At 38.9% G+C, this 17,337-nt stretch overlaps 1 protein-coding gene across 2 annotated transcripts in view; it reads right to left on the bottom strand.

The window, feature by feature from the left end:
* LOC124272712 (proton-coupled amino acid transporter 4-like) overlaps positions 1–17,337 on the bottom strand; it is a 54,940-nt gene that overhangs the window by 15,770 nt on the left and 21,833 nt on the right. For both annotated transcript variants that reach the window (XM_046707897.1, XM_046707898.1), the window contains exons 2-5: positions 15,418–15,686; positions 2,287–2,377; positions 1,768–1,856; positions 326–418 (exon numbers count right to left, since the gene is read on the bottom strand). In XM_046707897.1, the coding sequence (XP_046563853.1) occupies positions 326–418; positions 1,768–1,856; positions 2,287–2,377; positions 15,418–15,686 (542 nt within the window). The remainder of the gene's footprint in view (positions 1–325; positions 419–1,767; positions 1,857–2,286; positions 2,378–15,417; positions 15,687–17,337) is intronic.

Here is a 17,337-nt window from a genome sequence, read left to right as displayed (position 1 = left end):
AAGTGCAAGTCGTGAGATAGGATAAGTTTAAAAATTGCCAAAAATGTGCAACTAGCAAAAGCCACTACTTTGAAATCTGCCTCATTTATCTGCCATGTTTTGTTGAAAGATATTGAAAGGTTTTCGAGTTGTGCGATCATTACATGCCAGGGGGATAATAAAAATGGTGTTACACAGAAGGTCATTTAGTATCCTCTATTCATCCCACATCCGTGGAAGCCAGTGTGGAAGCCAGTGTGGAAGTCAGTGTGGAAGTCAGTGTGGAAGGATGTATAGCTCTGGGCCATGTAAGCCCAGTCAGTTTACTTCAAGTAAACCCACTCACCTTGCAGCTTTGGCAAACCTACGAAGTGGTTGTGGTCCTGTTTTAAGTGAAACCTCAGCGACATCTGCATAATCTAACGCTATACTTGATGTCCTGAAAAGTTAAACAAAATCTGTCAACTCTAAATACACTTGAGTGAGTAAGTTGAGTTTTATTGTTTTATGACAGTGAGTGAACATATTCTGTAAGGAAAGCCAGAAAATAATGTTGGTCTTAGATGTTTTACCACTATGTTGAAACTTCCTTAAGTGGCATTTAGAAGCTGCTAGGATGAAGTGGAACACATTTATGGCTAGACAACTTCTTTGTTGCAGTAGGATCTACACTGAAACATCGCAACTACTGCAACAAAGAAGTTGTCTATCCATAAAAAGTGTTAAAACTTAACTATGTTGAAAGCCAAGAGCAGGAGAATGGTGCTGGAAAACCTGGAAACATCGTTCATGCAAACCCATGATCGTAGTGTTCGGTCACATCTTAGTGACACAACTTAGCAAGGCTATCCAACACTCGACAACTTAGCAAGTCTATACAACATTTGACAACACTTAGCAAGGCTATCCAACATTTGACACAACATAACAAGGCTATCCAACATTCGACACAACCCAACACTCGACACAACTTAGCAAGGCTATCCAACATTCAATACAACTTAGCAAGGCTATCCAACACTTGACACAACTTAGCAAGGCTATCCAACACTCAACACAAATTAGCATGGCTATCCAACACTCGACACAACTTAGCAAGGCTATCCAACATTCAAGACAACTTAGCAAGGCTATCCAACACTCGACACAACATAGCAAGGCTATCCAACACTCAACACAACTTAGCAAGGCTATTCAACATTTGACACAACGTAGCAAGGCTATCCAACACTCGACACAACGTGGCAAGGCTATCCAACATTTGACACAGCTTAGCAAGGCTATCCAACATTCAATACAACTTAGCAAGGCTATCCAACACTTGACACAACTTAGCATGGCTATCCAACACTCGACACAACTTAACAAGGCTATCCAACATTTGACACAACTTAACAAGGCTATCCAACACTTTACACAACTTAACAAGGCTATCCAACACTCGACACACCTTAACAAGGCTATCCAACATTTGACACAACTTAGCAAGGCTATCCAACATTTGACACAGCTTAGCAAGGCTATCCAACATTTGACAAAACTTAGCAAGGCTATCCAACACTCGACACAACAGCAAAGTGATGACTAAGTAAGGGATACGCGGGGACCAAGCTTTCACTTCAAAACAACTTTAATCTAATCTTGTTACTATTAACCAACTTAGACAACAGATATTGGTATATACGAACATAACAATACACTGTGGTATAAATGACAGAACATGATGTGGTATACACCTGTATATACCACAGGACTAAATCTCTGAGAACACTTGCAATGCCTCCTCACCTGCGACACAGGAGATGGCTGCACTTGACCAGTAGATGCATACAATGGACGGCTACTACCCCGATCAGCAGGAGCCCAATGGTCCCTGTCTAGAAGGAAGGAAGTAGACATATTATTATTGGATACTTATATAGTGCACATCTTATTATCAATCTCAACTCCCTGGGGAGCATACAATTCTTGCTGCCACAAGGCGCACTGAGTTATTGTGGCTTTCCCATCCTCATGAGACATAATGTAGACATGGCATTCAAATGTGACAGAGAAATCCAGGGAAAGACCTGTCTCAGGAATGCCAGGATCAGAACAGATTGTAACACATAAACAGAAATAATGAGCATTGCCGATGGAGGACAAGTACATTTACACATGAAATAAACCCGTAAGGAATGTAAGATACACGATTCGTTAATAGAAATATTAGCATGGAGGTTATTGTTGGATAATTATAAAACCTGTTAAGTAGAGATGTTTTCCAGGCCCTTACATTTTGGAGCTATCAGATGCCAATGAACCTACCCACAATCCTGCATTCTTCACAGCGATGGGCATGGCTAGGATCCCTGTACCAATGTTTCCCTTGAGTAGATGCATGAGACTCTGCAGGTTGCTGGAGAGATTAGAACACAAGCATTATAAAGAATACTGAACTATATGTCCGACTGGAGTGAACCAGGGATGTGTCTTGAGCCCATATTGGCAATGGAACTAGCTGCTGATCTGAATTACCAAGTGAGTCCAGTCTTACCAGAAAAAACATTTGTAATGCAAGTTTACAGAGAGAAGAACACAAGTATTATACAGAATACTGCTCTGGATGTCCAACTAAACTTGAGTGAAACATTGTTGTGTGTAGAGTCCTATAATGTTTCCAGATTGACAAAGAATTAGCTGCTGATCTGAATTCCCAAGAGATTCCAGTCTTGCCAGAACACACATTTGTAATGACAATAGGTAAGTGTGATGGAGAGAAGAAGTTTTCTACACAATACTGTTCTGGATGTCCAACTGGAGTGAAACAGGGATGTGTCTTGAGTCTTATACTGTTTCCATATTGACAAAGAATTTGCTGCTGATCTGAATTACCAACAGTCCTGTCTTACCAGAAAAACAACAACATTTGTACTGACAATAGGTAAGTTTGGCCAGTATCCACGACTCTGTAACAGTGACTTTAAATGCATAAATATTGGCTCTGTTCACATCCCTGTGAATACATCATCACACGTGTCAGTCAGTATGGTCTAAGGCTGCCTTTAGCAATATTTCAGCAATATCACGACAGGGACATCAGAAATGCTACACATTGTGCTGATGTGGGGAATTGAACCAAAGTCATTGGCATGACAAACCAACACTTTAACCACTAGACTATCCCACCACCCCCAGGGCCCCGTTTCACAAAACTCTCGTAAGCCTAGGATCTCGTAACTTTCCTCGTAGCATTCCTACCTCCTATAACGTAACACTGACTTACGATAGTCGTAGCGCTACGAGAGCTTTGTGAAACGGGGCCCAGCACCATATGAAGACTGTTACAACTTTGATCTTGCAGGTTGAAAGAGGTAACAACCAAGTTTTGATTCAGATCATGAATACACCTGGGCAATTCAAGATGTCTGCACCAAAATATCTTGTAATTCTCATCCAGAATGAAGTGATATATGCCACAAGGTGTAGTTCAGCACACTTTCAGTAAGTTTTTTGCCACAATGTAAAATAAAATCAGTAAAAATGAAATCAGAATGGTGACAGGTGAGGTGAAATGGGGTTTAACGTTGCACTTAAGAATATTTCATATGGCGATGTGTGTATGTGTGGCTGCTTGTACTAGCCCAGACATAAGCTGGGTTTAAGCATGAATACCCCACTCAGATACATTATACTGACTCCGAGCCGACCAGTCCTTGTTGTACCCATTAATGCCGAGTGCCAGGCAGGGACCAACAAATACCATATTTTAACATCTTTTCAGAATTGTGACAGCTCATGCTAGAGAATCAGATGGGTGCACACAAACCCATAATGACATAAGACGACGTCCCTAAATCACTTCCCAGTAGTCCCTGTTCTCACAGTGCTCAAGATAACATTCTGAGCTACTGGCAAGTTAATGTTCATCTAATTGGGTATTTGTATCTTTATTTGTATTCATTTCCTTATCTTTGATCCACTGGGTATTTTGAACTAATGTTTTGTTTTCTAGCTAGAAATTAATCATGGAGAACTATAGATACTGATAACACAACATCACATGACAGCTGATAACACAACATCACATGAAGCTGGTAATCAATTTGTCAAATCACCCATCATTTGTCACTAATAATCTATTCAAATGCTACTTGATATGTATAAACTATTCCATTCACCCACATGTGATATAAGCTGATGCTATTATACACTTATGTGGGCAGACAGGGTCCTCCCCTTGTGGTGTTTTACTGATGTTTTTGCAGAGCTGCAATAATTTTTCCGATGCATATGCTTCTCTGATGAGGAAGAGAAGTCTTTATGGATGACTGACAGACTGAGTTTAGTTTTACGCCGCTTTTAGCAATATTCCAGCAATATCACGGCGGGGGACACCAGAAAGGGGCTTCACACATTGTGCCCATGTGGGGAATCGAACCCGGGTCTTCGGTGGCGTGACGAGCCAATGCTTTAACCACTAGGCTACACCCACCGCCCCCTTTATGGATGATCAACTCATGGATGACTCTGAGGGAGTTGGTTCGATTCCCGTATGGGACTCAACCCAACAAAAGTACGAGAATTTGTACTTTACTGAGACAGTGTAATCCCAAATATAACATATGGTACTATCAACTTCTTTATTGTCCAAGCGATGTCTTGGTACAGATACTTATACCATTTTCAAGCATTAGCTGTCTGATAAGGAAATCAGATGGTATTTTGTTGAACATGAGCACTAGTTACTAATGTACTCCCAGAAATAGACATCAAATGTTTTTGGCATTTATGTGTTTATTACTTCATTAAAATAGGTAGTTTTAACAAATATTAAAAAAACAATGCTTTTCCCAACTTGTCCTTTTAATTTGGTCCTCTGATCATCATCCAAAATATGATTTTACTGGTAAAAAAAAATAATTGCATACAATCAACAAATTTGGAAACATGTTATAACTTACGTCACAATCAACAATGGGTGGTAACAACTATAATACATACAGTTTAGACGGGAAGATGCATTTGCACAAGCGTTGCCATAGCAATTGTGCAACTGACAATCAAAGCTATGAATGCACTCGTAAAAATAAGAAACTTTCAACAAGAGTAAAGGCATGAAAAATGTACGGAGAAAATCCCTAAATCATTTATTTTTTATATCAACTAGGATAAAAGAAATAAAGAATGAATGGAATATGACACATTTTTATAAAATATATCCTGTATGCGAACATATGGAGAGAACATCTCATTTGCATACTATAGCTTGCATCAGAAACATACATTTTGACTTTGATGAAATTTCAAGGGGTAACAAGAAAAAATTGTGTCCAGGGACACAGATGCCCCCGCTGCTGTAGGAAGAGTTCACACATTCAGGGTCCCACTGAAGTACTTCAAAACACTAAAAACAATGTGTTGAGGGGTTAGATAACACAACCTATTATCATATAAAGATCAATAACTGAACAAAATTCACGAATAAGTTCAATAAACTTCTATGCAACTATGAGATGCACACCTTTCGAGTCCCAATGAAACACACATATAAGCTTAATCAATTCTGTCGAGCAGTTTTTGTGGAGAAGTGGATAGATCTAATCCCCTATTTCACTATCATCAGAGAGAAATTCAACAAAATTTATCTAAGTTCAAATGTCTCTAAACATACAAAAAAATATAAAATACAAAAACAAAATATGAGATGCACACCTTTAGAGTCTCTATAAAAGACATATGTAAGCTAAATGAGTTTTGTGCAGTGTTTTTTGAGGAGAAGTGGATAAAGTACACCCCCTGTTGTATGGGACGAACAGGATGAATAGAACCAAATTCAACTAAGTTCAAACATCTGTAGAAGTGACAAAATTAAGAAATTGGATGAACAAGGTCCAATGAAACACACGTAGAAGCTCAATCAATTCTGTTGAGCAGCTTTTGTGGAGAAGTGGATAGACTTCACCCCCTACAACACTATATTCAGAGAGAAATTCAACAAAATTTATCTAAGTTCAAACGGCATTAAAATTGGAAAAATAAATAAAATACAAAATCAAAATATGAGATGCACGCCTTTAGAGTCCCTATAAAGCACATGTGTAATCTAAATGAATTCCATAAAGTAGTTTTTGAGGAGAAGTGGATAACATACGTGTACACCCCCTGTTGGATGGAACAAACAGGCTGAATAGAACAAAATTCAACTAAGTTCAAACATCTGTAAAAGTGACAAAATTAAGAAATTGCATAAAAAAATACTGAAATGCACACCTTTAGAGTCGCTACAAAAGACATGTAGAAGTTTATTCAATTCTGTTGAGCAGTTTTTGTGGAGAAGTGGATAGACTTCATCCCCTATTACACTATCATCATAGAGAAATTCAGCAAAATGTACCTAAGTTCAAATGTCTCTAAACTTACAAATTAAACCAATAAAATAAAAAAAAATAAAAAAACAAAATATGAGATGCACACCATTAGAGTCCCAAGAAAGCCCATGTATAAGTTCATTTAATTTCACAGAGCGGTTATGGTGGAGAAGTGGATAGAATACATTCCCTGTTTCGTACGACGGACGGACACCGAGGGTAACCCTATATGCCCCTGCCATATATGGCGGGGGCATAAAAATGATATGATGTGCTCTAGCTTCTATAAACTCATCAATTTCAGATGATTTCACAAAAAGTGTTAAAAATAAAAGTTTGGAATAACAACAGTCATAGAATATTTAACAATCCAACTTAAGTCGTGTTCAAAACTACAAAATAAGTGCCAAAAACCATTTTATTTTGATTTCCGGAGGTACTTTATCAGCTTCACCATCACAATCACCATTAACATCATCATCATTATGTGGGACAGGGTCATCTGAGTGATATGACCTTCCCGCAAACAATGCCATCAACAATTTAGTTGCACTAGTTTCAGTTCAATATGCGACTGTCATCATCATCATCATCATCATCATGTTATCTTAGTGATATGACCTTCTCGCACACAATGCCACAAACTATTTATTCTCCACTAGTTTCAGTTTCACATGCGACTGTCACTACTGAGGTATCAACTGCCACAACAGTAACACCTCCTTCCTGTCGTCACCATTGTTGGACAGCTTACAACACAACAAAATCATTTGTTTGATAGAATATTCACACTATCTTCCACTTCCTGTCAACAGTTTCACATTCGACTATCCAAACACGGTGGAATCCAGTGACTCAAAAACAAAGGCTAGTGGGTACTTTCTAAACTTCCCAGTTTCAGTTCTAGAACAAAATGAGTGAGTGAGTGAGTTGGGTTTTACGCCGCTTTTAGCACTATTCCAGCAATATCACGGCGGGGGACACCAGAAATGGGCTTCACTCTAGAACAAAAGGCTCAACAACTGCTCAGTTTTCATAATTTCTATTTTACATCCCAGATTTTAGTAAACCTTATTTACATTTCAGTGGAAAACATTATGGAGGCATGCATCTTTGTGTCTGTCATTTGCATCATGCATTTGTTACCTGCAATCACTAGAATTGAATATTCACGAAAAAGTTTCTGAATGCATTTTTTTACTTGAATTTCAAAGTAAAATATGCAAAATGGAATATATGTAAGTCAGGTGGAATAATGTAACATGTTACATTTGGGATTACACTTTCTTGGTAAAGAACAGATTCTATTACTCAGAGTCAGGCACCTAATCACCAGCATAAATAGTCAGCCATCTAACCCACTCAGCCACCGCTGCCACCCATTAAGTCACCACCGCTTTAATTCATATACACTACATATTCATTTGGGAAATGACTTCAAATGAGACAATTCAAGGAGAAAAAACTATTGCAATAGTTAGTATTAGAATAGTTGGTTACAACAGACTTAACGGTCGCTATCACAATAGTATGTTGCAATAGTTGGTTACAACAGACTTAACGATCGCTATCACAATAGTATGTTGCAATAGTTATCACAAAATAGTTGGTTACAACAGACTTAACGATCGCTATCACAATAGTATGTTGCAATAGTTGGTTACAACAGACTTAACGATCGCTATCACAATAGTATGTTGCAATAGTTGGTTACAACAGACTTAACGATCGCTATCACAATAGTATGTTGCAATAGTTGGTTACAACAGACTTAACGATCGCTATCACAATAGTATGTTGCAATAGTTGGTTACAACAGACTTAACGATCGCTATCACAATAGTATGTTGCAATAGTTGGTTACAACACAACACACAACAGACTTAACGATCGCTATCACAATAGTATGTTGCAATTTGCAACAGACTTAACGATAAGCTATCACAATAGTATGTTGCAATAGTTGGTTACAACAGACTTACAATAGTTGGTTACAACAGACTTAACGATCGCTAACACAACAGTATGTTGCAATAGTTGGTTACAACAGACTTAAACGATGTTGCTATCACAACAGTATGTTGCAATAGTTGGTTACAACAGACTTAACGATCGCTAACAACAGTATGTTGCAATAGTTGGTTACAACAGACTTTAGTATGTTGCAATAGTTGGTTACAACAGACTTAACGATCGCTATCACAATAGTATGTTGCAATAGTTGGTTACAACAGACTTAAAGATCGCTAACACAACAGTATGTTGCAATAGTTGGTTACAACAGACTTAACGATCGCTAACACAACAGTATGTTGCAATAGTTGGTTACAACAGACTTAAAGACTTAACGATCGCTATATGTTGCAATAGTTGGTTACAACAGACTTAACGATCGCTAACACAACAGTATGTTGCAATAGTTGGTTACAACAGACTTAACGACACAACAGTATGTTGCAATGGTTGGTTACAACAGACTTAACGTTAACACAACAGTATGTTGCAATAGTTGGTTACAACAGACTTAGCGACTTATGTTGCAATAGTTGGTTACAACAGACTTAACGATCGCTAACACAACAGTATGTTGCAATAGTTGGTTACAACAGACTTAACGATCGCTATCACAATAGTATGTTGCAATAGTTGGTTACAACAGACTTAACGATCGCTAACACAACAGTATGTTGCAATAGTTGTTTCCTCCTCAATAGCCACCCCCTATTGATTAACAATGTTCACATTTACTTCCTTGTTTCACTGAATACAATGAACAATACATAAACTACTGACTAAACTTCTTCGAGTGGCATTTAAAAGGTGGGATGATGAACAGAAGTGATTTTCTATGGATAGACTTCTTTATTGCAACAGATGCAACGTTTCAGTGTAGATGCTAACACCGAAACGTTCTATCCATTGCAATAAAGCAAAATGTCTATCCACAAAAAGTTGTTCCTGTTAAACTGCCTGACTTGTCACTATATTGTTTACCCACACTCATGATATGTGTCACATTTGCCTTATAGTGGAATAGTTGCAGCAGTCATGCACACTCATGATATGTGTCACATCTGCCTTATAGTGGAATAGTTGCAGCAGTCGTGCACACTCATGTATAACTGACTCTCATACAGATAAACTACACTGTTTCCAGGGAATTCAACCATATGAACATATGATGGAATCAAATATCACATGGTATGATGATTCACCATTTGAATTGTGTTTCCTGTTTGGCTAGTATTGTTTAAACGCATGGAGATAACAATGTGTATTTCCCATAAACAAGGCTGGAAACAGCTGTCACAGGCTAAATTTAGTTTTTGTCACTAACTCTTCAGTACTTTCCAGCACTCTCTCTGATTTTGGCGTAAACAGCCCACCATACTTGTTGTCAGACCGGTACATCCTGGGCTTTGGCACATGCAGTCCCTGCAAATGTTGTGGATGTAGGTCACATGACCGTTCCTCTATAAACCCTGCATGTGCCATGGGCCCAGGACACACTCTGTCAGAGAACTATAACATATCCATGTAATTATAATCCACAGGTATTTAATCAAGCAACAGGCATTTTTCTCCCCAAGTATGGACTGTATCAAAGACAATTCAAAGCAATATTTTGTATTGAAATGTTATGGTAAAACAGGCAACAATAAGTTGTTTGCATTGCTCCATACAATGTATTGATAGACTTTGAGCTTGGGCTTTGTAGTTCCTGCAACACAGTAATCACCTGAATACACATTATCTCCCGGTCTGCTCATGATTAGGTTGAAATATACCTGTTAACTCCAAAGAATTTTGATGCAGCGACCGCAAGAACTACGTCTGAAATAAATATTTTTTTATGAATAATATATTCCAGTATCTCGTTATCTCAGGTGCAGCTTTAACTACCTATATATTTGATTATGATAGCCATTAGGGTAGCACTTTGATGCGACTGATCGCTATTAACACATATTTTCTGCACATTTTCCTGCTCATTTCCTTTCCGCTGTGATAATTATCTTTATGTAATTCCAGTCGACAATCACAATCAGCAGCTTGTGTAAGAGTTTACATGTTTCCCTCACATATATTGCAATAGTTTTTTGGAACTGACTCAAACTTCAACTTGTTCCCAAAAAGCTCTTTTCTTTTCATTTATTACTGACTAAGCTCTTTTGTTATCCTGGGCATGTCATTCGAGAAAACTCATTAATGTTTTTGTAGGAACAACACAGTCAACACAGATCTTTATGTTATAAGTGACAACATCAATCAGCTCGTCAAGGTAAATGCAAGAATCTGCAAACATGTCTCAAGCTGTACAATCACAGCATCCTTTCAGCTGATCAAGAAAATATGGTGTCCTGATGGCTTCACAGATTTTAGAGCTGGTTGGGGGGAATTAACTTCTGCTTGTTGACACCCTATTGAGGAGGTCAATGGTGGCAAATCTAAACATCTTGTCATATGTTGTTACTTTCTTCACTGCTTTTAACAGTGTTTAAGTTACATCATGTCATAAAGGAAAAACAGCCATTTAAAACCTTGGTGACATCATTAAGAAAAGGTACAGTACTGACTGACAAACGGAACAAAATATATAAGCAGTGAATCTGGGATGTGAATCCACAATCACAGCATTCTGGAACAGCTAAGGGATGCAACTCTGCAAATCAAATCAAAGCAAACAAGTGGGTTATCTGGGCCACTCCTAGCATCTGCTGTACGAAAAGTGGAACAAAACCAACGTGGTGAGGTTGACACATTAATGATACAGCACAACCAGAAATTATTGAGAAAATAAAAGATTGTAAATTATTTTTTTTCACTCATTACTCACGTATTAAATGTGAATATTAGCAGAACATAACTCCAGATTCAAAGACAGGTGAACAGTTAGTATTTTTTCAAGTCACCATGGGAAGCAATGCAGGCTTCAACGCGGCGAGGCATACTACTGATCAAAGAAGTTAGAAAGTCATGGTCCATGCTGTCCCAATATCGGACCACATCTTATTTCATTTCAGCAATATTTGGCAGATTTTTCTTATTGACACTTTCCTTCATAAGTCCCCAAACATTTTCTATTGGATTTAGGTCAGGGCTATATCTTGGCCAATCTAATAATGTCATATTTTGGGTCCGAAACCAGGCCTGTGAATGCTTTGAACGATGTTTTGGGTCGTTGTCCTGCTGGAAAATCCAAACATTTCCATAGAACACGTGAGCAAATTGAAGTAAATGTCCCTCGAGAATATCTGTGTACTGCTCACTGTTCATATTCCCTTAAAATACACAGAGGGGCGTTGCCCCTAACACAGATATGCCACCCCACACGTTACATTTCAGACTGTACTTTGGGCGCTGTTACAAAGGTTTTCCGTTTGTTTGGTCCAGAATTTCAGTGTATTAGGAAACAGCCACACAGAACTTTCATCCGAGAAAATCACATTGTCCCAGTTAAAATTTCTATGCTGTAAGCACCAGTTCAACCTTTGCTCCTTTTGTTCAGGTTTCATGATCGGTGATGGAATTCCTTGACTTTTCTGCCAACCCATTGCATGCAGCTCAGTTCTACCTTACAGACAGCCACAGTTCCTCTATCAATCATATCCAGCCTTATGTTTTGTAAACTTCTTTGTTTGTTTTTAGAAACAAGAATACCAAGCCGCCTCCAGTCACCGACAGTCAATTTTCTGGGCCTACCTGCGCCCCCCTGGTGCTCAATGCCATATGCATTTGCAATATTTTTCAAAACACAATAAACAGTGGACAAAGGGATGCCTGTTCTACTTGAAATCACTTTAGCTGATCTGATGTCCTTGTTATAATACTCTAAGATCAACTTCCTCTTCTCTAAATCATCCATACTGAGGATCACTGAAAATGTCGTCTGCTAGCAAGTAAACAAAGGGGGCTAACTCTTCACAAATAAACTAATGAAAAAGGATTAACAAAGTTGTCTCTCTTGAAAGAAACCAAGCACTTGATAGCTGGTCTAGGTTGTTTATACTAGAAATCCAATTAAACATATTCCTAAAATTCTCAGTAATTTCTGGTCATACTATACAGTGTAGCATTGTCAGTTCAAGCAAGTGTACTTTATCATGGAGAAGATGATGTGATTGGTTTTGGGGTCAGCACAGGCAGTTGGACCTTGCTGTGATTGACTGTGGAGTCATTTCAGGCAAATGACCCATTTTTTTAAACTGGCCCTGGGGTCCACACAGGCAGCCGACCCCTTGTTGTAACTGGCCCTGGGGTCCACACAGGCAGACGACGCCTTGTTGTGACTGACTGTGGGATCATCACCAGCAGACGACACAGTGTCTTCACAGGGAGACACACATGGCCCACCGGGGTCTGGTCCTTACACTACCTCCACATGGAGACAATGATGGGTCACTGAGGTCTGGTCCTTACACTACCTCCACAGGGAGACACACATGGTCCGCTTGGGTCTGGTCCTTACACTGTACCTCCACATGGAGACAATGATGGGTCACTGAGGGCCTATCTTGACCTTGTACAAGTTGTACTACAAGTTGTAGTTGTAGGGAAAGTCCCTGTTACATCATCACACTCAAACATGCTCAGTACCGATAAGTGTCAGTTATCTGGATATAGTCCTCAACCTTTGACCTGATAGCAGCACAACAATCACAGAAGCAGTAACTAGTAAATCTGACATTGCTCATTAGAAGACCAGCAATCTGGGTCACTCAGTTCCCTTGTCTCACTTCACAGACCTTTCTCATTTACTGGCTCATTCATCAAGAAGTTGATTGCAGGGGTGGAAATAACCCATTGCCCGACGCCCGAGTCCAGTGTTTTTTTCTGTTGGGCAAGCAAATTTGTATATCACGCTGTACCAGGGTCCAGTTGATATTCCAATGTTAATTATGTTGTATATTTAAAAAATCAACAAGAAAATGGCCGGTATAGTGGAAAAATTATCAGGGCAAGTGATTTTACATGTGCCACTGTACCGGAGTACACTAGCAATTTTAAAGTTATTTCCACCCCTGTGATTGCTATCTCTAATGGTGTTAATGATACCCAACACTAGGGCTGTGTGTTGGAAAATAAATTGTATTGCAATATATTGCGATTCTGGTATTCGTATCCCGATAAATTGGGATATATTAGGAGCTTCAATGTTTGACAGTGAATGACATTGATGGTACATGCAGAGTCTATTTTCGACATACTAATGCCTTCAAATAATGTTGTGGTCATGACAACAGAAATCTCGAATTTAGATCTGATTTTGAGGGATTGTATTTTCCTTATTATAAAACTTATTGTATGTAAAGTATGCTGTTTTGTCAATAAATTATAATGGAAAACTTCAGTGTGAATGAAAGTCTGTGTAGATTAACATGAAACCATAGAGATCATCACAAAACTTCAAATATTCTTATTACCCAATATATCACTTCTGATAAATATTACTGCAATATTGAAGGGCGTATTGTGGTATACAGGTAATACCATGCAGACCTATCATCCAGTCCCTTTATGACAAGCATGGGTTGCTGAAGACCAATTCTATTCCCGATCTTCACAGGTATAAATTTCTTTTAAAAGAGAACCACAGCACAACGACAATCAGCATACTTCCCCAATGTATTCTTTTCAATTATTCACCCTTATTTCTTTACCAATAAACCTTTTGAATGAACCTTTAACAGTTGAAGATATTGTTTGGTATTTGCTATTCAAGTGATATTTTCAGACATACAATAAAACACTTGTCACTAAAGTAACTATCCACCTTGACAATATGTTTGATAGAAGAACCTCAAGAGAAGTCTTCAATCGTGTTATAGAGCTGTTGTTAATGGCAGAAACATCTTCTGTGATCTCCATCCAAGCATCTTGCACCCAGATGACATAGTGGAATGGAAAGTATTGTTTGCAGACTTCTTAGAAGGCAGTTAATGCAATTTCTAGAAGCTTCTTAACACTCAAACCTCCTTTTATTTATCTATTTATTTTCCAATCTTCCTCCCTTGAACCTAAGAATAACAGAAATAACATCCGCAGACCTCAGTTTTCATGGCCTATTTGGTGGCAAGTCCATCTACTGGCAAACAAGGATAAGTTGGACTGCTGCAGAGAACACGTTTACGAGAAGTAGGTGGTGCATGGCAATGAGCAAACCCATTTGGTTTGTGAAAGGTAGAGCAGATGTAGGCTAGTGCACGTGCATTGCACTGAAATTGATTCCACGCGTATCTGCACACGCCTTGCTCACGTCTCGTGTCGGTGTAGCAAGTCACACTACACTTGATCGCGGACAACCTGGGGCCTTTCGCTAACAATGGCAAGCGCCAGTGGGTGGCACCCATACATGCTAATACGGGTCAACTGTCGGGGTCAGTGCTCAACTTATCCTTGTTTGCCAGTAGATCATGTGCAACTGACAAGTCACAGAAAGACACTCTTAAGTACATGGTGACTTGGCAGTAGACAAAACACAATACTGTCAACATTTCTAACAAAAGGCATGTAGGTTCGTTCCTAGTGTCCACATCATGCAAAACATGGAGGTTGTCAATAACAGCATATCACAAAATCTTATGATTTTCCTAATCATCAATGCTGAGAAAGCTATCCATCAGTTGTTGGCTTGCAGATCAGTAGCTGGGGCAGTGTACCAACATGGCCTGACTATCGCTGTAGAGGTTGTTGTCAGCACAGGTACTACAGGTATGTACCCTACACAAAGTTAAAATACAGAAATGTACCTGGTACCCTAAACGGCAGACGAGTCCATTATCCGCAACCCAAAACTGAAAACATATGTAGTTGTTCCCATTCGGCTGATTGCAAGTGGTACTGTGGATCACGAAATATTCATTCCTGTGTATGCTCCGTTTGCTCGCTTCCCATGTAACCCTATCAAATGCATCTGAATTCCGATCAAGAAAATAGCACAGTACAGGATGGCCTTTTCCTAGGGTACATTTCTGTATTCTGATTTTTGCTAAGGTACGTGTCTGCATATCGAAATGTACCTGGGGTACACATCTGTAGTACCCGTGCCGACAACAACCCCTTCAACCGCACTGTCTGAAACGCTTACCTGGTAGCATTTTCCATCATGGCCCGACTGTCCTGGACTGGGATTTGAGACTGCACTTGATAGGCTTGACTCTCGACTTCAACTTGAATGACAGGCAGTGATGGGTCGTTCGATGGCGTCCTGCTGATGATAGGGGATGGAGGAGCTGCTGAAACATTGCCGGCCAGCTTCACGTTCTCCTTCCGAGAATCCAACAGCAGGGGCGTGGTTTCTCGACACACCGGCTTGTCTGGCTCCATTTTGATGGTGGACAGCTCTTTAGCCTCACTCTGAAAACAAAGAACAAAAGTTGAAATTATTCAATTTATTCATGATATTTGTTGAAATTATCAAAATATTTTAATTAAATGCCAATATATTTTAGAAGTATTTTGGATGCAAATATTAAATATATTTTTATACATGGAATGACTGACTGACTGAGTTTAGTTTTACGCCGCTTTTAGCAATATTCCAGCAATATCACGGCGGGGGACACCAGAAATGGGCTTCACACATTGTGCCCATGTGGGGAATCGAACCCGGGTCTTCGGCGTTATGAGCCAACGCTTTAACCACTAGGCTACCCCACCGCCCTATACATGGAATGAAACCAGTAGAGAATGTCACTAAGTGTTACTAGTTGTCTGGGAACTAATAGCACATCTGTCAGTCATGGTGAATTTGTATTATAAGAAACAACTAAGTTTTGCTGGTTTCATTGTATTTTCAGGTGTGAATTTGCATCCAACATTATTAATTTCGGAAAGTTATGTTTTCAGTTCAAGCCATGAATTCTGTTTTTTGTAATGACATTGTTTTTGACGCATAGGTGGTTCATTCTGTTGCCCATGACAGGTTCTGACAATATTCGGGTGGGAGTAGTTGAGTGTATTTTTATCTAACCAGTATCACGAGTGTAGACTAATTTTGAGAGTCAGAATCTAGGACGACTGGCACAATGGAGTACCACATGCAACCCCAGCTCAAGCACCATTTGAAAAGCACTCTTGAGTTATTTACAACCATATTGTACCACCAATGACTTGTAAACAGATTGTTTTTAATATTTATTTTACCTGTGAAGATCCGGATTAGAACTGGTCTTCATTAACCCATTCTTGTTGTAAGAGGCGACTAACGGATTGGGTGGTCAGGCTCACTGACAGGTTGACACAAGTCATCGTATCCCAGTTGCATAGATTGATGCTCATGTTGTTGATCACTGAATTGTCTGGTCCAAACCTGAATATTTACAGACCGCTGCCATATAGCTGGAATATTGCCGAGTGCGGCGTAAAACTTAACTCACTAATCCACCCACTCACTAATATTTATTTACTTTATATATAATAATATTAAACATTATCAAGTTTAATAATTGAATATCACTTCTAACCTATTATGATGTTGTTTGTGTTATATCAAAGCCACCATAAAATGGAACCGTAATTATATGACGAAGGACTTTAAGTGACATGTAGAACACTGAAGTCAAGGCAGGCACTGATTAGCGTGTAATTTATAGGGTCAGGGTCAAGAGGGCCATGACAACCTGCATAAGGAAGCTGTAGAGTAAATATATAACTGTATCGTTTTCATTCACTGGTATATAATGTTTCATAGATACCGCCTTCACTGTAATACTACTAAAAGGAGCATCATTAGAAAATAGATATATTACACCTATTCAGAATAAGTTAGATATGGTGACGTTGATGACTGAATGACATAAATCCAAATGTCAATAAAACTAAATGTTTAAAAAAATAGTAAACATGTTCTTAATATAAATGCACACAAAAGTATAGAATGACATGTACATTTTCATTCTTGGTACAGAGCTCTTTTAAATAGACTGACTTACTGAGTTTGGTTTTACGCCGCTTTTAGCAATATTCCAGCAACATCACGGCGGGGGACACCAGAAATGGGCTTCAC

This window comes from Haliotis rubra, unplaced genomic scaffold (genome assembly GCF_003918875.1).
Source record: "Haliotis rubra isolate DU_JTF1 unplaced genomic scaffold, ASM391887v1 Scf172, whole genome shotgun sequence".
Classification (NCBI taxonomy): Eukaryota; Metazoa; Mollusca; class Gastropoda; order Lepetellida; family Haliotidae; genus Haliotis; species Haliotis rubra.
Note: the sequence above shows the minus strand (reverse complement) of the source record. Positions and strands in the feature narration are given on the sequence as shown.